The 22,195-nt window shown below is 43.8% G+C and overlaps 1 protein-coding gene across 1 annotated transcript; it reads right to left on the bottom strand.

Moving 5' to 3' along the window:
• LOC108637250 (multidrug resistance-associated protein 4-like) lies at positions 4,534 to 18,532 on the bottom strand. Its single transcript, XM_018056292.1, has 4 exons — positions 18,459 to 18,532; positions 12,301 to 12,411; positions 11,630 to 11,750; positions 4,534 to 4,590 (listed from the first exon to the last, which is right to left on the bottom strand). The coding sequence occupies exons 1-4, from the start codon at positions 18,530 to 18,532 to the stop codon at positions 4,534 to 4,536; spliced, it is 363 nt and encodes a 120-aa protein (XP_017911781.1).

Genomic DNA, 22,195 nt, shown 5'->3' with positions numbered 1-22,195 from the left:
CCTGGAATGGCTACAGACCTACTCTGAAGGAATTACAATGATCACAGACTTTTAATCAGAGTTCCATGACACATTTCATGCTTCCAGAAAAATCCTTATAAACCCAAGTCCAGAGATTACAGTATTGAAATTGAAAATTTTCATTCTGCACAGTAGGAAAAATAAAATTTCAGATAAAACTATATTTAAAAAACATCAATAAGAAGATGAGTCAAAATTAGCCTGGAAAGTTATCCTAAAAGGAGAAGGAGAATTAGAATAGAGCCAACGAGGATATCAGCCTTCTTTAAAAGTAGCCTTGTCTTGATTTTGGAATCATGAAAACATTATACAGAATTATAATCATAAAAGAACTAATTTTTTAAAAAGCAATTCCTAAAATTTCAAAGTAAATTTAAATAAAAGTACCTAAATATCTACCCATCCTGTTGGTTCACAGAGCAATACAAAAGGAACTATCAAAAGTGATTTTAAACAAAACAATTTGAAAACACATTATCTGCATCATACACCCACATGAAGACAATATGAACTGCAAAAAGATAAATCTCATAATGCTTTCAGAAGTCACATTATAAGATGAAACAAATGAATAATTATGTTGATATCAATGAGAATTACACTTAGACTTGGGACAAAGAGAGTAGATGATGGGAGAAAAGAGATACAGATGTAAGCACACTAAGATGAAGTAAAAACACTAGTGTCCTGCATCTGACTTGGATTGGAAACACCCATGTAAACATATTTGTTTACCTTAAAAAAATGTATTCTAACTTGGTCTAATGAAAAAAAGCCAAGAAACAATAAACAAGAACAATAAGCCCCTCTAGCACCCAGACTATAGTCTTTAAATACCATTTCACACTAAAAGGAGACAAGGCTGCTTGGAGAAATGGTTGATTCCAGGGCTGAACAAATGCTGTACAAAATGAACTAAAAACATCCTGTCACACCAGAAACCAAAAAAAAAAAAAAAAAAGACATTAAAAAAAAAAAAAAAAACTAGCCAAGACTTCTAGAGTATGTGTAAAAGACTTAGGACCCAACCTGAATATACTCCCACTGCACAAAGATGGCCAAAGTTCGACACAAGCATAACAAATGAAATGGACTGAAGCAGATCAGAAATACTTAAATCCATGAGCTCAAACTGACATTCACAAAACCAAACCAAACAAACAACCATGAGAACTCACTAGCCCCTCTCTTCACTAGAGGAGAATCAATTCATCATCTTGAAAACAGGTTTTAAAAACTGAAAAAAATTATTTTCCCCTACTCTCCCAATAAATACTATCAGTTCAGTTCAGATCAGTTCAGACTCTCAGTCGTGTCCAACTCTTTGCAACCCCATGAATCACAGCACGCCAGGCCTCCCTGTCTATCACCAACTCCCGGAGTTCACTCAGACTCACGCCCGACTCAGTGATGCCATCCAGCCATTTCATCCTCTGTCATCCCCTTCTCCTCCTGCCCCCAATCCCTCCCCGCATCAGAGTCTTTTCCAATGAATCAACTCTTCGCATGAGGTGGCCAAAGTACTGGAGTTTCAGCTTCAGCATCATTCCCTCCAAAGAAATCCCAGGGTTGATCTCCTTCAGAATGGACTGGTTGGATCTCCTTGCAGTCCAAGGGACTCTCAAGAGTCTTCTCCAACACCACAGTTCAAAAGCATCAATTCTTCAGCACTCAGCCTTCTTCCCAGTCCAACTATCACATCCATACATAGCCTTGACTAGACAGACCTTAGTCAGCAAAGTAATGTCTCTGCTTTCGAATATGCTATCTAGGTTGGCCATAACTTTTCTTCCAAAGAGTAAGCGTCTTTTAATTTCATGGTGTTAACCAAGGAGCTTAAAACATCTCCATTTTGCAACTCTTAATAAATTAAGGGACCTTGAGCAAGGATCATGAATAGTTCCAATATCACACACACACACACACACACATACACACCAAAGATGTTATGTACCTTATAACGGATATATACAACCCTACCTCCTACACAGACGAAAGGGGTGAAGAAAATCCAAATGAGCTACATCAAACTTCTAGACCTAAACACCAACCTAAGGTGCCAGAGGAACATGTGAATTGACACAGTGAGAGATGCGATCAGCCAAATCCAAGCTGTGGGAATCTCTACAGGACAAACAACCTACAGGCTCGGGGTGGAAGGGAACAGAAAGGCAATCTGTATAACCTGTGTCAGCCAAGTGTACCTTATTTAATACTGCTTCCAACAGAAGAGGGGAAAAAGACAACTGTGAGCGCTGGCTAGACACTAATGATATTAAAGTTAATATTTATGAATAATAATAATAATGTTTATGCTAAATGTGTTTAGTGGGGGGAGATTCCATATCTTTTAAAGATACATACTAAAATACTTATGGATAAAAACGATATGATGTCTTCAAACTGCTTTAAAATAATCTTGGGAAATGAGGGTGAGTTTCAGATGAATCAAGACTGCTCTTTATGGCAATTATTGCAGCTGATTTAGGGTGACAAAGAGGCTTATTTCCTTTTACCCTTCTGAGTTCTTAGCTGAGGATCTCTGTAATAAATGACAGAATAGCAGGACAAAATCAAACAGAAGTTTATTAACATGTATATTTCTGATACACATGTGAAATATCAAGAAGAACTGAGTAACTCCCTGAGATGGCCCAAGCCACCACCTTAAATACCATCCCCAGCTAAAGACAAAAGAAAAGGTGATGGGGCGCCTATGAGAGGTTAATAGGAAAAGCAGCTTAAACTACACTAGGGTTGTGTTTGTTATGCAGATTTCATCCTTTCTGAAGACTGTCCTTCAACAGGATTCTGCTGTGATCTAGAGCCACCCTTCTTTTTCTGGTACAGAGAGGGAGACACCTTTACAAATGGAGACTTCCTTTTTCAGTGTAGATGTCCCTCAGAAGAGTAACTTCTACTCCGTCTTCAGAGTTTCTCCCGTGTCTATTTCTGAAAAACACAATCAACTCACAACAATCTTTCTGCCAGAGAGCCCTACTCTGGAGTGACACATTGTGTTACCCTTTCATTCTATTTTTGCATTTTTGAAATGTTTTTTAAAATCTACATGAAATTAAAAACAAAACAAAAAACACTATAGAAAGCAGTTGACAGAGGAGCACAGAGCTGTTGCTAGAAAAGCAGCTCCTCCTGGCTCTGAGCCTCAGTGGAGGCTGTGGGAGGAGAGGACAGAACACAGAACACGGGTCTAGCAGTCAGAGCTCTGCGCCTCAGGGACCAGGTCGGCCACCTGCCAGTCACGTGACCCCAAGCCCATCATGTGCCCTCCTGGGCCTCCGGGTCTTTATCTGTGAAAATACCGGCCTTGCCTCCCTCAGAGGAATCCTGGGACAGCTAAATGAGATACAACAGCTCAGAGAGCTCTGAAACCACCATAAAAACAAAGATTTTTCATCACTTTTATTATTAGAAGTCCCAGTAAGAGAATTACTCTATTCTTAATGGCAGAGCCTGGTTTCACAAAGGGCCTGGAGAACTCACTGTTGCTCACAGATGGTCACAGGTGAATAAGAACTCTTGAGAAAAGCCATGTGTAAAGCCAAATTTTCTAGACTGTAATTAAAGTTTCACTTCTAAGCAGATTGCTAAAAATTTTAATCATTATGAATGCAATCTTTTAAAAAGAGTCTCCTACCTCCCTGACTACATAAAGAAAATGGATTGAGGGGGGTGGAGGAAACAAGTGAAATAGATGAGGGAACTTAAGAGGCACAAACTCCAAATTATAAAATAAGTAAAAGGGGATCAGGGGCAAAAAAGTAAATACATAAAAGTTTAAAAAATAAATAAATCACAGGATTATAATATACAACATAGGAAATATATTCAATAATATTGGAATAACTTTGCATGGTGACACTTGGTAACTAAACTTATCATGTACTGTATGAGATCCAACCAGTCCATTCTGAAGGAGATCAACCCTGGGATTTCTTTTGAAGGAATGATGCTAAAGCTGAATCTCCAGTACTTTGGACACCTCATGCGAAGAGTTGACTCATTGGAAAAGACTCTGATGCTGGGAGGTATTGGGGGCAGGAGGAGAAGGGGACGACCGAGGATGAGATGGCTAGATGGCATCACGGACTCAATGGATGTGAGTCTGAGTGAACTCCGGGAGATGGTGATGGACAGGGAGGTCTGGTGTGCTGCAATTCATGGGGTCACAAAGAGTTGAACACGACTGAGCGACTGAGCTGAACTGAACTGATGTATACCAGAAACTAATATAACATTCTAAGCCAATCATACTTCAATTTAAAAAATTCTTTTAACTTTACATTAAAAACTTACATATGCTTAGAAAAAAAAAAGAAGGTGGATATAAAACCCTAATTTATAACTCAAGGTCATCACTGTGGGTATTACTGACACCTAATGGCTAACATGATGCTCTCAGGAACCAGCAGGGCACACACAGCAGGTCTGCTCAGCAAATCCCCGTCCACTCTGCTCAAGGCCCCCTCCTCCTCTCCTGCTGTGTGGTCCTCAATGGTTGCTCTCAGCCCGCAGTATCTCTGCCATCAGCAGCCACTCCTCAGCCTCCTGGGTTGAGCAAAGTGAGGGACACATAGAAGAAAGGATTGGGGAATAAATGCAAAGACCACTCAGCTCTCGGGGAACCAACCATGAGTCAAGGCACAAGCCCACTTTGGGACGCAGAGGATTCTGTTTACTTCCTGCCCATCAGCTGAGCTCCAAAGGGAAGATTTACACACATATGGGCTTCCCCACAGCCTCCACTTGGACCAGAGACCATCAGCAAAAGTGGTCTCAGACAAAGGCCAAGTGTCTGGACAAGGCCAGGCCACATCTAAGGGTCCTGGGAAGAGGACATAACTCCCAGCCACTCCTCCCCTCTCAGAAGACTGCGTGAACCCACTTTGTCTCTCTGAGGTCACCCCACTTACACAACAGCAGGTAGAGACCTCACCTCTCAGAGAGAAGCCCTGATGACCTGGGGAGGTGGTCTCCGTGTCTCTGGCCCAGGCAGAAACTTCAGGCTCCTCCTCTCCACCCTGAGAGCCCTGGGATTGCGGAAACCTGTCCTCCACACCTGCAGTCCCCATGGAGGTGCACACAGGGGCCAGGGTGCTAAGAATTCTCTGACTGTTCTTTTCTAATTAGCATTGACCTGCAAGGGCTCCACAGCCTGGTACCTGTTTCTCCGAGTGGTAAAGACACTCCTCAGTTCTCATAGGACAGAGGTTTTCATATTTCAGAATCCTAAGAGCCTCACCCTGGACTGGCGTCACCCTGCTTTTTCTCACTGGTGCTGCCAGGAGTACCTGGGAGGCCCTGCTTGTGCTGTGGGTGGAAAGAGCACACTGCTTGGGATCATGGATGATCCATGGGGCGTTCTGTGCACCGGAGGAATTGAAAGAGGGCTGGAGATCTAAAAGGAAACATGTTTGTGTTTTAGAAAATCCTGGGCTGAGTTTAGATCTTTCATTATCAAAAATACAAAGACCAACAAGCAGTACAGATAGATCACAACATGGGCATTTGCTTCATAAAATCAATTTAAGTAACTAGTACCGCTACTGCTACTAGTACTAGAAGTACTGCCACACAGAGGAGCCCCTACACTCAAGGCCCTCTACTCCCACTTCTCTGCCATGACCACCCAACAACCAATCTCCTAAAAGAGGGCCCAGGGCTCTACCAGCTGCCGCTTATGCAGCCCCAGGCCTGGCTTTCCTGGATCCCCAGCAGGAAGTATTACTGGATCCGGAAAACTCTGAAATCAACACTCCCAGCACCACAGTGGGGCTGATTCCCTCTCAGGAAGAACCCCAGATCCTGCGGCCTCTCCCTCTATGTCTGCTTCTCCCGTGAACTGTCACAGCCAAGACCCAGGACTCATATTAGGATGGGATCCATTCGAGGCTTAGCAACCGCGCCTAAGGAGCCGACAGCCCAGGACAGCCAGAAAATCCACATGGGCTATGCTTTGAGACCCACTTGCCTTCAAGCCTCTTTATCATCTGGTACCAAAGAGAAACTAGAGAACCAGGGACAGCAGAGAAAGACCTGCTCCAGGATATGATCCAACGTTAAACCTGGAGGCCACTCATCCAACCAGGCACCTGGCATGAGTCACAGGCAGACACCGAGGCCCCAGGGTTTCCACACAAGCAGAATTCATGAGAACTCACCCAGGACGGAAACCTGCAATGGAGGGTGCATGAGTTCTCCACAATTCATGGTGAAGCTGGAGCTCCTCCCCATAGCGGGCTGTGGCCTAGCTGACCTGGCCCATGGGGAGGGGTCAGCCCAGGTAAGGGAGTGATCTTGGAAGCTCTGGCAGCTCCAGTCCATTCACAGGACCCCAGGTTCTGTTCCACGGGAAGGAGATGATCCTTTCCCAGGAAAGCATTTATCATATGTGACCTGGGAATGTCAACAATTACTTGCTGAGCAACTGTCAAATGTCTTATGTTATTCTGGGCTCCAGTCCAAATTTGAGTGAGTAATAGTCACTCAGTCGTGTTTGATTCTTTACGACCCCATGAACTGGACACTGCCAGGCTCCTCTGTTCATGGAATTCTTCAGGAAAGAATACTGGAGTGGGTTGCCATTTTCTTCTCCAGGGTATCTTCCTGATGCAGGGATTGAACAAGAGTCTCCCGCCCGGGGCCAGCGTGAGGAATTCCGCCCATGGCAAAGGTCATGAGGAAGGAGGCTTGGCATACGCAAAGGCGTGATCAAGCCTCAGGAAACCCCCTGTCCCCGAGCATCTAACCCCAAAGCCAGAGTCTGTTTTATGCTCTCACCTACACCTCTGATTTTACGGGGGGCTCTCCCCCATAACCGTTTCTCTTGGAGAAGGAGTAAACGTGCAGCTCCAAGGCAATAAAAATTCTTGGGCGTGACAAGACTGTTTCAGCTTACGACTGCTCTGAAGGTTATGTAGCCCACCTGTATAGGTTTGTCCGGCCACATGTGATTGTTTACAGCCTCCAAATCTGAGAGGCATGAGATGTTTTAGACTTACTAAAGGCAAATTATTTGGGGGAGTTAGAAATTATTAGTATAGTGGGTTGGTTAGGAATTATATTGGTGAAGGGTTTTTCATTTGTTGTGTCAATAATTGCTGCTAATTCCCTGCTCTTGGTGGGACAAGGATGTCTCAGGTCAAACCTCTCTGCTGACAGACTAGCTTGTGTGACAGGATTATCCATACTCCTGCCACATGATTTTTACTACCTCTCAACCATAAACAGCACAGAGAGTTTTGGAGTATTTTGAGAGTCTTAATTAGCATAGGGCTTTTTCTTCTTGTTGAGTCAATGATTGCCGCCAGGCCTCCATATCCTTAGGCACCTGGGAATATATTAATCAATACATTTGGAATATAGAAAAGGAAATATAGTAGTTTTTGATGTTAGCAATACTAGACTTTTTGAGTTAATGGATTTTCTCTTTTGTAATAGATCACTGTACTTTGTTATAAATCACTGTGTCCTTGCTGTGTAAAAATGTAACTTTATCATATCTTAAGACTAAATAGATCTTAAGGGGAGCATTGATGAAAGGATTTTCATTTGTTGGGCTGATGTTTGCTGCTAAATCTCCATGTTCCCTACCCTTATAATGAATATAACTAACATATAGGAGAAATAAGATTAACCTTTAAGCATATAGGAGAAATAAGTATTAACCTTTAAGACTAATCATGTTAACCTTGGGTTAAATAAATTCTTTTCTTGATTGTAACTCACTACACCCTCACCCTATAGGAATGTAACTTTATTTGGAGGGTGGTGCCTGGTTTAAGAAAAAACACCCTTGGAAGAAATAAGTTTTTTGGTTATCAGAAAGAAAGGATCATAAAATGTCAGCAGGTCTCATGGCCAGAAGATGATGTACCTTTTTTTATGCATTTATGTGAAGCACCTGATTTTGATAAAGGTCAGGACTGCTGACCCCCCACGTGACTCTGTATTCATCCCTATGTGTAACAAAAGGTATATAAGCAAACCCCAAAATAAAGAAATTGGATCAGTTTCTGGAAAGACTGATTCCCCCATGTCGCTTCTTTCTTGCTCCCGTTTTTCTGGCTGAATTCCCATCTGGAGCATGGATGCTATTCCATGTAATCCAAGTTATTCAGCCTCCTTTTCTCCACTAATCTTCCTACTGCACTATCCATTTCTAATCTCTCTATATCTGTGATTAAATATGTATTTTTCCAAAGACGCCGACTCCGTCCCCCCCACCTTCGAATCACCCTGGATCCACCGGGGCTGGACCCTGGCAGTCTCCTGCACTGCAGGCAGATTCTTCTGAGCACCGGGAAGTTCAGTTCAGTTCAGTCACTCAGTCGTGTCCGACTCTTTGTGACCCCATGGACTGCACCACGCTGGGCCTCCCTTTCTATCACCAACTCCGAGAGTATACTCAAACTAATGCCCATTGAGTCAGTAATGCCATCCAGCCATCTTATCCACTGTCATCCTGATCTCCTCCCAAATTCCCAGCATCAGGGTCTTTTCCAATGACTCAGTTCTTCAAATCAGGTGCCCAAAGTATTGGAGTTTCAGCTTCAGCATCAGTTCCAATGAATATTCAGGACTGATTTCCTTTAGGGTGGACTGGTTGCATCTCCTTGCAGTCCAAAGGACTCTCAAGAGTCTTCTCCAACACCACAGTTCAAAAGTATCAATTCTTTGGTGCTCAGCTTTCTTGATAGTCCAACTCTCACATCCATACATGACTACTGGAAAAACCATAGCTTTGACTAGATGGACCTTTGTTGCCAAAGTAATGTTTCTGCTTTTTGATATGCTGTCTAGGTTGGTCATAACTTTTCTTCCAAGGAGCAAGCATCTTTTAATTTCATGGCTGCAGTCACCATCTGCAGTGATTTTGGTTCATGTACTATTGAAGCATGGCTTGGAGAATTTTGAGCATTACTTTACTAGCATGTGAGATGAGTGCAATTGTGCAATAGTTTGAGCACTCTTTGGCCTTGCCTCTCTTTGGGATTGGAATGAAAACTGACCTTTTCCAATGCTGTGGCCACTTCTGAGTTTTCCAAATTTGCTTGCATATTGAGTGCAGCACTTTCATAGCATCATCTTTTGGGATTTGAAATAGCTCAACTCGAATTCTACCACCTCCAGTAGCTTTCTTCTTAGTGATGCTTCCTAAGGCCCACTTGACTTCACCTTCCAGGATATCTGGCTCTAGGCTAGTGATCACATCACTGTGATTATCTGGGTCATGAGGATCTGTTTTGTGTAGTTCTTCTCTGTATTCTTACAACCTCTTCTGCTTCTGTTAGATCCATACAATTTCTGTGCTTTATTGTGCCCATCTTTGTATGAAATGTTCCGCTGGTATCTCTGATTTTCTTGATGAGATCTCTAATCTTTCCCATTCTATTGCTTTCATCTCTTTCTTTGCATTGATCACTGAGGAACTCTTTCTTATCTTTCCTTGCTATTCTTAGGAACTCTGCGTTCAAATGGGTATGTCTTTCCTTTTCTCCTTTGCTTTTTTGCCTCTCTTCTTTTCACAGCTATATGTAAAGCCTCCTCAGACAACCATTTTGCCTTCTTACATTTCTTTTTCTTGAGGATGGTCTTGGTCCCTGCCTCTAGTACAGTGTCATGAACCCCCATCCATAGTTCCTCAGGCACTCTGTCTATCAGATCTAATCCCTTGAATCTATTTCTCATGTCTACTGTATAATCGTAAGGGATTTTATTTAAGTCATACCTGAATGGTTTAGTGGTTTTCCCTACTTTCTTCAATTTAAGTCTGAATTTGGCAATAAGGACTTCATGATCTGAGCTACAGTCAGCTCCCAGTCTTCTTTTGCTGACGGTATACAGTTTCTCCATCTTTGGTGGCAGAGAATATAATCAATCTGATTTCATATGGACCATCTGGTGATGTCCATGTGTAGAGTCTTCTCTTGCGTTGTTGGGAGAGGGTGTTTGCTATGACCAGTGCATTCTCTTGGCAAAACTCTGTTAGCCTTTGCCCTGCTTCATTCTGTATTCCAAGGCCAAATTTGCCTGTTACCCCAGGTATCTCTTGACTTCCTACTTCTGCATTCCAGTTCCCTATAATGAAAAGGACGTCTTTTTTGACTGTTACTTCTAGAAAGTCTTGTAGGTCTTCAGAGAACCATTCAACTTCAGCTTCTTCAGCATTACTGGTTGGGGCATAGGCTTGGATTACTGTGATATTCAGTGGTTTGCCTTGGAAATGAACAGAGATCATTCTGTCATTTTTGAGATTGCACCCAAGAACTGCATTTCGGACTCTTTTGTTGACTATGATGGCTACTCCATTTCTTCTAAGGGATTCTTGCCCACAGTAGTAGATATAATGGTCATTTGAGTTAAATTCCCCATTCCAGTCCATTTTAGTTTGCTGATTCCTAAAATGTTGATGTTCACTCTTGCCATCTCCTGTTTAACCACTTTCAATTTGCCGTGATTCATGGACCTAACATTCCAAGTTCCTATGCAATATTGCTTTTTATAGCATCGGACTTTACTTCCATCACCAGTCACATCCACAACTGTGTGCTGTTTTTGCTTTCGCTCCGTCTCTTCATTCTTTCTGGAGTTATTTCTCCACGGATCTCTAGTAGCATATTGGGCACCTACCGACCTGAGGATTTCATCTTTCAGTGTCCCATCTTTTTGCCTTTTCATACTGTTCATGGGGTTCTCAAGGCAAGAATACTGAAGTGGCTTGCCATTCCCTTCTCCAGTGGACCACGTTTTGTCAGAACTCTCCTCCAGGGAAGCCTACTATTAAGAGACATTTCTAAATATAAAGACAGGTCAACTTAAAAGTATCTTCAGTACATGTTTCACTCTATCTTACAATCTATAGACAATACGTTAGAATATGTAATGAATCCATACACCTTTTCCAAAGGAATACCCGACAGAAGTAGCAATAAAGTTATAAATGACAGTCATCAATCAGATGAAATAATTTAGATGAAGCTTGTCTCTCTCGAAGAGATGGGGACTGGGCAAGTGGTCAGGAAGGAGATACAATATGCTTTTAACTTTGTATGAAGAATAATCTTCAGTTCCATGTTGTTGAACATAGGTCTGTTGTTGCCACATAAATCCTCTACTTCAAATTACTGTCCAAATGCTTTATTAAAACTCTGCTTCTGGCCTTTGGTTTGGAATCTGTTAGGTTTGTTGCCATCTCCTGATCTCTGTCTTCTGAAGTTACTTCCTCCAAACCACAGGACACATATTCCCTGAGGTGGTAAGGTCTTCTTTTGGTCAAGGGTCACTCAATATTTATATTGAGCACCAAAAACATCCTAACATGGTATAATATATATTTCCAGTGCTGCTATCCTTCCATTACACTATGTTTTAATCATTTAAGAGAAAAATAGTAATCTCCAGAGGTCAAGCCCTTTAAGAATCTGTCTATTCTAAAGATAAATACAACTGCTGATCTACATCATGATTCCTAGATGAGATTTACCCTCAGACCTTAAATCACTGTCCTCTTCCTGCCTCAGTCCATCCATCTCAGGACTGACCCACATATATTCAAAATCAATGCACTGTATGGAAAAGCTTTTACCTCTAGAAATGTTAACATTCCCCAAACTAAGTAGGATTTCCCGTAGCACTTTATGATCGCTTTCATTAAAGAAGGCTTCTGTGCATCTTTCTGGGCTCTCAACACTTCTTGATCCCAGTACCTGCGAAGAGAGACAAAGCACAGTGAGGAACAGCCCGGCCACAGGAAAACAGGGGAGGGACAGGGCAGAGGACAAGCCTTCACTCCAGGGCGCTCCGTGGCTGCCCATAGATGCTGGCTAACTGCTCGCAGGGCTCCCAAAAGATGAGCGGTGCAGACACTGAAGCACCAGGATAAGCACCAGACCAGGTCTTCAGAGAAAAGTCCCAGATTCTAGAAACAAATTCCTGCTAAGCTTTGCTGAACTCACAGGTCATGAGCAGCTCAGAAGGGCAGACACTGTCCCCCAGGGACCCCATCTCTGGGGACAGAGCTAGGTCTCCAAGGCCATGGCTGGGGGCTCCCTCCACATCCACTCATGCAGGGAACACAGGCTCCCCCAGCCTCGAACGTGGGCTAAGCCCAGGGTCAGCATGAAGGGCTGAGGGTTCAGTGTCAGGGAAGGAGGCTCAGAAGACCCCGGAGGAAGGCAAAGGCCCCTCCCCACAAGCCTTTAGCCCCATGGAGAAATTCTCACTCTTCTAACCATACTCCCTGCTGCCTGTGCTCACCCTTGCAGCTCTTCTCCAAGGTGCTGGGAGCGATCTTCCGGAAGCACTGGGTACATGTCATTTTTTTCTAATTTCCGTTTATGACCAGTTTTAAACAAGGGGTTTAGCCACCTGTTAAACATCAAAAGGAGAGTGACATATATTCAAATAATGTATCTTTAATTAGAATCCTACATTCATGGACATTGTTTAAAAAAGTCTACATTTTAACTATACAAAGATGTAGGGAGAAAATTAGACATATGCTTACAAACACATATATCAGGGTGTTGATAAGTCACTCTGACTTACACAGAATATAACTTAACTAAAATACCCTGTTTGTGGGCTACTGAACATGCATTGTACATCTACTTTAATTATTAAGAAAAATACATTTAGAAATCAAAATAATGTTACCTTGGTTCAGTAGCACAGAATAGAGCTGAATGGCTATTGTGGATAAGGCTGTAGATACGTTCCTGTACTTCCAAGCACTTAAATTTTCTGAACTATATCAGACTCAAGGATTTTGCTGTTGTTTCTTAGTGGCTAAGTTGTGTGTGACTGGTTTTGTGACCCCATGGACTGTGGCCCTCCAGGCTCCTCTGTCCATGGGAATTCCCAGTCAAGGATCCTGGAGTGGGTTGCCATTTCATTCTGCAGGGGATCTTCTTGGCACAGGGATCAAACCTGTGTCTCCTGCACTGGCAGATGGATTCTATACCACTGAGCCACCAGGGAAGCCCACCAGACTCAAGAATGCCTCAGTCACATTCAGCTAAGACGCAACCTTGCAGTCTCAAGACCTCCTTAGTTCAGCTAATAACACAAAGGAAATTTTACAGGGAATCATGTTACAATTCACCACCCTGAGTCCAACAGGCTCTGGACCCTGACCTCCTTACAGCCCTGTCAGACTCCCCTCACATGAGCCTCTTTCTGACCCCAACCATCTGAAGATGTCCTGAAGATAAGTAACATCTTTCCAACTAAAATGAATACATTGATTTTTCTTATAGTCCTCCCTATAATTGAAGCAGAAATTGCTAGACACTGTAAGATTTTTTTTTAATTTCAATTTTTAATTCATTTCTTAATTTCAATTTTTCTCTTCTCAAGTAAGCATCTCACTCTGTGCTCCAATTTCCAGGCATTCAGAGGAATCCCTTCCTGGTCTGGAAGGTCATAAAACATTCAGACCCAGGATAAGACAATTATTAACTGCTGTCCAGTTTATCGAGAGAAGCTTCCACAAAGACCATTAGCACTTAAAACATACATTTGGTCCCTAAATAATGGTCTGGGGTCTTGAGAAAGGGTTGAGTGATGGCGTTGCAGTGTCTAGAGAAACTGAGAAACTGGGGTTCCAAGAAAGCCATAAAATCGACAAACTGGACATGGTGACGTTTACATTAAGTCATGAATCAACCAAAAATGTACAGATCAATACTAGAAAAGATATAAAACTGCTATTATCCTCGCCTTTTGGGGGCCTTTCACCCCCTCTCAGAGTCTATGCTGAGGACTTTGTGTCTCTATCTTCTAAAATAAAGTTTGCCTCTGTGTTTGCGAGTTCTCCGGAATTCATTCTTAGGCTCCGTGAACAGAATTCAGGTTTCACGTTTCATTATCTCTTCCTGGCCGATTAATTTCTTTTCAAATGTAACACAAGACTTTCATAAGGGCTGAAATTTTACTGACTGTGGGGTCTGCCACCTTCAGCCCCAATCGGGGAATAAATACTGGTGTGCTGCAATTCATGGGGTCGCAAACAGTCGGACACGACTGAGCGACTGAACTGAACTGATACTTTCAGGAACTCCACTAACAGTGGAGAATATCACCAAACTACAGTTCAATCCCTTCATGCCCAGGCTTCTGCCCAGGGACATCAATTACCCCCATTGCCACCCCACCCCAGCAAAGGGGTATGTGTTAGTCAAATCCCTATTTGCTAGGGACCCAATCAATATTTCCAATGAGCCCTCCACATCCAGACATGACCGACTCTAGATACAGACCATGCCCAAGGGCTCTGGGAACAGGATCATACAAACCTGAGGGGGCCTAGTCTGTGGAGGCAGTATCCTGGATGGAAGGGCGCCACCGTTAGTCTAAACATGACTCAAGAAAACCCAAACACAGATGAGCCCCTAAGAGTCCTCGAGGACCCTGGGGCAAGGACCACCCACAATGGGACATTAACTGTCTCCAAGAAAACTCTACTAGTGGATACTGGGCTATAAGAGGTGCACACCCCAATCTAGCTCACATTGAGATTTTAATTACACTCACCCCACCTCCCATCTAAATGGAGCCATTCATCTAGTCAGGAGGGAGCTGGACTGGACTGGTAATGGAAGGAGCTGTCGCCCCTGTAACATCCTTGGTGAGCCTAGCACGAGAAGCAATTTATAAAGCCAAAGCTACTAAAAAATAAACAACAACAACAAAAAAAGGCACTGGAACATGGCCTGGGCAACTGAAGAACTCAGGTGTAACTTTAGAAATATGAAATCTTCACTGGGCCTCTGGTCCACATGACACTCAACCACTGCATAGCTCCTGATTGCCTGCTGGCTGATCAAGGAGGAATCCGTGCCCTTGCAGCTATTTCTTGTTGTTTCTATGTTAATGCGAGTGGTTAAATAGAAGACAGTGTAACCTGACTGTTAGAGAAGACCGCTTGCAGACAGAGAAGGACAAATATCATATGATATCGCTTATATGTGGAATATACGTAAAGGCTATAAATGAACTCTTTAAAAACTAGACTGAGAGTCACAATGTAGGAGAAAAAAAAAGTTATGGTTACCAGGGGGTGAGAGGAGGGACAAATTGGGGCACTGGGATTGACATACACACACTGTAATATATAAAACATAACTAAGAAGGACCTATGGCATAGCACAGAGAACTCTATTTTACACTCTGTAATGGCCTACGTAGGAAAACAATCTAAAAAAAGAGTGTGTATGTGTATGTGTATAAGAGATTCACTTTGCTGTAGAGCAGAAACTAACACAACATTGTTAATCAACTATACTCCAATAAAAATTCAAAGAGAAAGTCACTTGATCCAATACTGAGAACAAGAAGGGCCCTGACTGAACAAATTTGGGACAGTATCAAAAGGGTAATCTCAGCTTCCTAGGCTTATGCCATTCTTGAAAGTGAAAGTGAAGTTGCTCAGTCATGCCCAACTCTTTGTGACCCCATGGACTGTAGCCCACCAGGCTCCTCTGCCCATGGGATTCTCTAGGCAAGAGTACTGGAGTGGTTTGCCATTTCCTTGGACCCCTTACAATTATTCTCCTCCTGCTTTTTGGTCTGTGTATCCCCAACTGCCTCATTAGTTTTATCTGGTCTTTATCTGGGTGTGAGAATTGGGACTTCAGCCAGGTGACAATCATATTTATTTTAGCTATCCACTCCAGTATTCTTGCCTGGAGAATCTCATGGAGAGAAGAGCCTGGCAGGCTACAGTTCATGGGGTCATGAAGAGTTGGACATGACTGAGTAACTAACTCTTTAATTTCCACTTCCTGCTTTTGTCTGAGTCTCAGGCCCAAAGGAGGAAGTTACAGAGAAAAAGAAAAACTGGTTAGAACTAACTAGGCCCAAAATTGGAGGAGGAAATGGCAACCCACTGCAGTACTCTTGCCTGGGGAATTCCACAGACAGAGGACCTGGTGGGCTACAGTCCATGGGATCGCAAAGAGTTGGACATGACTGTGCAACTAACTTTCACTTTCAGGCCCAAAATGGTGAAAAACCTAACCTCCCCTAGACCCTGAGCCTATGCATTCGATGTAATATATTACTATGCTAAATGGCATACTCACCAGTGCCATGACAGTTGACAATGTCATGACAACAACCCACACAAGGACTAAAAGTGAGTGTTGCCTCAGTTTCAGGTCCAAACCACATCCTTGTTCTCAGATAGCTCATGAATATTCCTCCCTCTCTTGATTCAATTTCCTTGCTTTTACCTTGACCCAAACTGGGTTGAGAAGTTGATTTGTGAGCTAAGCTCTCACCTCTCCATTCTTTGGTCACTGAATGAAACTTGTGCTGTTCCAGTCTCACCATCAGTTTAGTTATTGGCTGTGGGAATCTGAGTGGAAAAACAACCTCTTCAGCCAAGAAAAGGGGTCTTAGCCTGAGCTAGGAGCCCAGCACAAGGAAGGAGACCAACTTGGTGACATCAGTTACATATACAAGGAACACCGTCTTCAGAGCCAGACTGCTTGACTTGGGGTCCTGCTCCATTACTTACTGGTTGTGTGGCGGTAAGCAACTTACTAAATCTCTCTGCTTCAATGCCTTCAAGTATAAAATAAGAGGTAATAGTGCCTTTCCCTCCAGCAGGAAAACTGGAAATGGGTGCCTACCCAAATCAATGAAAAGTCCTCACCTTCCCATTTCCAGGCACACACATTTTGAAAATTCACAAACAGAAGATGTTTGGAAAGTTCCTTGCTCTGCCTGAAGTTAAAGAGAATTTTTCCTATTTTACTATCATGTATAGTAACCACACCTATATTCCTTCTTCTAGGCCCCTCTTTCCTTAAGGCCACCAAATGGCCAAGAGATGAAGCTACATACACTAAATACACCGACCATCAAAATCAAACATAGGAAATCCCAATCCCCTGGAGAGCCCCTGGGCTGTTCTGTAAAAGAAGGAAATACTAAAATTTGGGGAAATATAAATGGGTTACGGTCCATAAATAAAACAACTATTAACCACCCAAGTGTGATTAAAGCCCAAAGGTTTCAGGACCACATAGTTAGTGGCTCCAGCTACCACATGGAACACTTTAGTCAAGTGCTTCAGCTCTGAGCTGTTTTTCATCTGTGTGTTTCCTCTGGGCTCAGGGACCCGTCAATGGTTTCAGAATCAAATGATTCCTGGGCAGGACCACCTGCATCAAGACCATGATTGGGAAAGACCTCACAGGCTTCAGGGACCCTATCCCCAGAGTGATCCTTAAAGGTGGAAATGGAGATAATTCACAATAAGGAAAGGAGCTGATCAAATTAATCCTCCAGTTCTGACTGTGTGTCCCAGGCAAAAGCAAAACATGTTCAATAATAGTGTTCCCAATCATTAAATAAAAAACCTTTCAGTTTTTTACCCACATGAAATTTGCCACAACTAGGAACCAGGTTATACAGTGAGAGCCACACAGGGAGAAAGGAAGAGGGAAAGAAATACATGGTCATAGACATGGCGGCAGAGGGAACCCAGTGGAGCTGGAACACACTGTCTCACAGGGCATATGGGAAAAGGTGGGGACATTACTGAAAGATGGCAAAGAAGGTGGAGCACTGAAGAACTGATGCCTTCGAACTGTGGTGCTGGAGAAGACTTCGGAGAGTTCCTTGGACTGCAAGGAGATCAAACTAGTCAATCTTAAAGGAAATCAACCCTGAATATTCTTTGGAAGGGCTGATGCTGAAGCTGAAACTCCAGTTATTTTGGTCATCTGATGAAAACAGATGACTCACTGGAAAAGGGCCTGATGCTGGGAAAGATTAAGGGCAAGAGAAGAGGGTGTCAGAGGATGAGTTATAAGGATGACCCCGCGGATGCAATGGACATCGAACTTGGGCAAACTCCGGAGATGGTGAGGGACAGAGACCAGGCAGTGGCTGCCTATCCACGGGGTTGCAAAGAGTCGGACAGGACTGAACGACTGAACAACAACGGTCCAGGGCACTAATTAGATAAAGGAAGCTGTTCATAAGCTGCTTGCTTGGGGCTGGGGACAGGGGTAGGGGGTGGGAGGTGTGATGTGACGCTTCAGTTCCGACCTGGGAATTCCTGAGTCTAGATCAGGCGGAAGCCAGTAAGAGTAGAGGCTAGGCGGGGTGTTCAGTGCATTTTCCCTACTGGGCTGTGATTCCCCCTGGGCAGCCTTCTGGCCTCCTGCTCTCTGGCTCTGGAGGGGCTGCCGGCAGCAAGGCAAGGAGACCCTGTACCTCTGCCACCAGGTCACCGGATCCCCTCCCCACCTCTGCTCCCCTACTTCCTTGCCCAGTCGTGCTCCGCCTTCCCAGGGTGCAGAAGGGAACAGGACAGCATTGGGAGGGTCCACACTCATTTCCTGAAAGGCGCGGGCAGCGGAGGGTGCTATGACTGCCGTATCACGGCCGGGGGCGCTCACCAGAAGAACAGGCGCGAGCAGAGGTTCGCTTTCTGCAGCGGGTTGGGCTTCACCGTCGGGTGCAGCGGCGGCATCGTGCCTGGCCGGGCGGGCGTGGAAGAGGCGCAGCGAAGCTTCTCTGGCCGCAGTGAGGCTGCCCGCTGCTTCTGGAGGCGACACGTGGATGCTGGAAGATCAGTCTGCCTTCCGGGGTCTGCTGGGCGGGCCCGGAGAAGCCACAGGATTCCTGGGGGTGGAGCACCCACAGCCTGCCCAGGTCTCCGCCTCCCGCAACTATAGCAACCTCCCACTGGGGGTCGCCTCCAGGTCACCGGCTTTGCCCTGCTGTCACAGCTCTGGCAGAAGTAGGGCCGTGTGTGGGGTTGCAGGACTAAGAAGGCAGTCAGGCCAAAGCTTCCAGGAGCCGCATCCAAGGGGGAAGCAAGGCCATTGGCTCTTAGATGGAGGAGGGTAGGCGGACCGGACAGCAGGAACAAACCAGCTCCAAGGATCCCACCTGGCTGCAAACTCCGCTGAAACTCCTGTTCTGAGCCCAGGCGCTCCCCCAGAAGGCGAAGAGGTGAGGCTCAGGCTCTGCCCTCCTCTGCTGCTCCGAAGCTCCCCATGGGCTGCAGGGAAGGCCTGGAGAAAGCTGGCAGAACGCATGAACAGCCCACATGAGATGTCTGTGGCATCTCACACATTGCATTGTGAGGGAACCTCTGGGAGCTTTTTGCTGCCCTCTTAGACTGAGAAAGGGGACTCTGGGGAGAGAGAAACTGCCTCCTAATTTCTTTCATCATGTGTTCAGAACCTAGATAAGTAACAGTGACATATGTCACAAAATACATATGCACATTGCTGGGAACCTTACCTCACTTTCAACTCTAACAATTCCCTGTTCAAGAAGGTATTATCCCTATTGTACAGATAAGAAAGATGAGGCTCAAGGACAGCACTTGTCCAAGGTCTTGGACCCAAGTTTGGGGTTCGGCATGGTTGTCTCACTGGTAGATGGACAGTGTGTGTGAAAAGCGCCTAGAATATGCTGTGTGAATGAATGAATGACTGCAGGACTGAATGAACAAAATCCTGGGCTCCAACTCATAAATATTTAGTCACCAGCTCAACAGTGTCTCTTCCCTTCTACTCTAAGTGAAGAAACATCAAAATTTATATGCCTACAACAAGATCACCATATTATTCTTTGATAATTTTCCATATACCTTGGCTAAAATTGGTGTTATTAATGACAGCTTTTTGATTCAGTTATGAAAGATGAAAAGGTAAGTTCTAGAAAACTGGTGTACAGCAATGTGATAATATTGCTGTGTGCTTTTAATTTGCTTAAAGAGTAGTAGTTCTCAACATAAAAAAGAAAAAAAAAAGGAAAATGGCAAAAGTACAAGTGATGGATATGTTGATTGGCTTGGTTGTGATAGCTTATGGTAAATGGTGTTCAATTTGTGATCTCCAAAGTAGAAGATTTAGCTTCGGGACCAGGAACCAGCCTTGATAACTCAAGAGTTTTTGTGTAACAGAGTTTTATTAAACTATGAAAAGGGACAGAGAAATCTTTGACATAGACCTCAGAAGGGGAACAGGGGCGGGGGATGGAGAGTGCCCCCACTAAGTAGTCTTACCAAGGCCTTGTGTACTTTCACCAGACCCACTCCCACAACATACATTGGAAGATGACAGGATTAGTCAGAAGGTTCTCAAGAAGGAGAAACATGTCCTGGAGCAAGCTCCATTGTTATATTGACTAGGATAAAGCAATGTAGGGAAAAAGTTTGTCTTTTTCTCCTTTAGAGCCCCAGACCCCTTTCTTCTTCTTGAGGGCTCTGGACCCCTTTCTCCTCCTTGGGGACCCTGGACTTATCAACCTACCTAGGAACTGACTCTCAGTTGTGATGAATATTTCACAATGTATCTGTAAATCAAGTCATCAGGTTGAACATCTAAATTTATGTAATATTTGTCAATTATACCTTAATGCCAGAGGATAAATTGATTTTAAAGAAACCCTTAATATATTCAAACATTTTTTATGAGTCAAACATATAAGAATGCAAGGTGTTGATAATTTTGTATTGATGGGCATGATGACAATTTATGATACTATTTTCTTGCTTTTCATGCATGTTTGAAATTTTCTGTTGCAAAAAATACAAGTGATTAGAGCTGAAAATTGTAATTTTTCAGTAACCTACCTTTCTGGTGTTAGCTCTCTCTCAGATAATGCAATCCGCAAGGTATGGTACCAGACTTCTCCTTATTTACAGTTCTGTTACATTCCCTACATTTTCCAGTGCTGTAAACACTCAGCTACTAGTTCTATTTCAAAAAGGAAGGAATTAGTTGCTAGAGTTGGAGGTCTAGTGACTTCCTTGTCAGTCGGCCCCAGACTGTTCTGTCCAGTCCCCACAACTCTCTCAGGACCATAATTAGCCATCTCCAAACTGGCAAATACATTCAATCCCTTCAGCTTCTGCTGTCTTTTTTTTTTTTTTTTAAACTAAGATCTTTAGAAACTTCTTAGTATCCTATTCTGGACATAAGCTAACATGGTATTTATAAGAGACATTGAAAACCAGTGTTGACTTGTACAGAGAAGACTGAATCTGGAGCCAGGGGACTAGAGATTTAGATACTTCCCTTTTTACCTAACCTTTCTGACCTAACTGTTTTCAGGTTTACAAATGGTGTGGCTGTTTTTTAGGTTTTGTTTTTGTTTTTGTTTTTTTTGCTGGCACTAGAAAGAGAAAACCTCTCTTTCCTTTCTGATCAGGAACTTATAAGGATATGATCCATAACTGCTGGTAGCCATGCCTCGCATTCACATGAAGAGGTTAGAAAGAGTGAAGCAGGAACCCAAAGGGAAGTCATACACTCAACAAGTATTTATTAAACACCTACTGTGTGCCATGAACTGTGCTAGGAGTTAGGGACATATAAGTGAACAGCATGGTGATATAAAGGAGAGTCTGAAGTGAAGTGAAGTTGTTCAGTCGTGTCTGACTCTTTGCGACCCCATGGACTATAGCCCACCAGGCTCCTCCGTCCATAGGATTCTCCAGGCAAGAATACTGGAGTAGGTTGCCATTCATCAAATCTCTGGGGTTCCTAAGGCTACTAGGTTTCCTCCTTAGATTATGGGACCTGCTGGAGCAGGAGCTGTCACTTTCCAGCTCATGTTCCCTTGACTCTTCTCCAGGATTAAGGAGTTCAGTGCTTATCTGCCAACTTTCTGCTGAAGGGCCTTTTTCCAGCTGTGGGAGCACTTTGGGACCATAGTCAAGGCAAGTCCAAACCCCTGCGTTCAACCCTCAACTAGTGATGGATGGGGAGCTGGGAGATAAATGCCCCAGTGCCCTTGTCTGTGAGCTGGAACAATTCTGTCTCCCAGGATTCTAAGCAACCGAGTTGCCTAAGCAGTAACTTGTTAACACAGTTTTCACTGGCTTCCTTCCCTTCTCTGTCTCATTTCTTCACTCCCTACAAATGTTTTCCTGGGATCACTTATAAAATAAACTATTTCCACTCAAATCCTTCTCATAGTGCCTGCTACCAGGGAATCCTAGACTATGACACTTACCAGAAATACATCCTTCTAGTTAGCTGAAAAATATATTCACTCCTATGGAAATGGCAACCCACTCCAGTATTCTTGCCTGAAGAAGTCCGCATATTGACAGAGGAGCCTGGCTGAGCTAGAGTCCATGGGTCACAAAAAACTCGGACAGAGCTGAAGCGAC

Source organism: Capra hircus, chromosome 12 (assembly GCF_001704415.2).
Source record: "Capra hircus breed San Clemente chromosome 12, ASM170441v1, whole genome shotgun sequence".
In the NCBI taxonomy this organism is placed as follows: Eukaryota; Metazoa; Chordata; class Mammalia; order Artiodactyla; family Bovidae; genus Capra; species Capra hircus.
Note: the sequence above shows the minus strand (reverse complement) of the source record. Positions and strands in the feature narration are given on the sequence as shown.

Coding starts and splice junctions, on each gene's coding strand:
- LOC108637250 (XM_018056292.1), bottom strand. CDS start 18,532: ATGCCGCCGCTGCACCCGACGGTGAAGCCCAACCCGCTGCAGAAAGCG. Junction 12,412..18,458: donor TGCTCGCGCCTGTTCTTCTG/GTGAGCGCCCCC, acceptor GATGTTTAACAG/GTGGCTAAACCCCTTGTTTA. Junction 11,751..12,300: donor CTTGGAGAAGAGCTGCAAGG/GTGAGCACAGGC, acceptor CTCTCTTCGCAG/GTACTGGGATCAAGAAGTGT.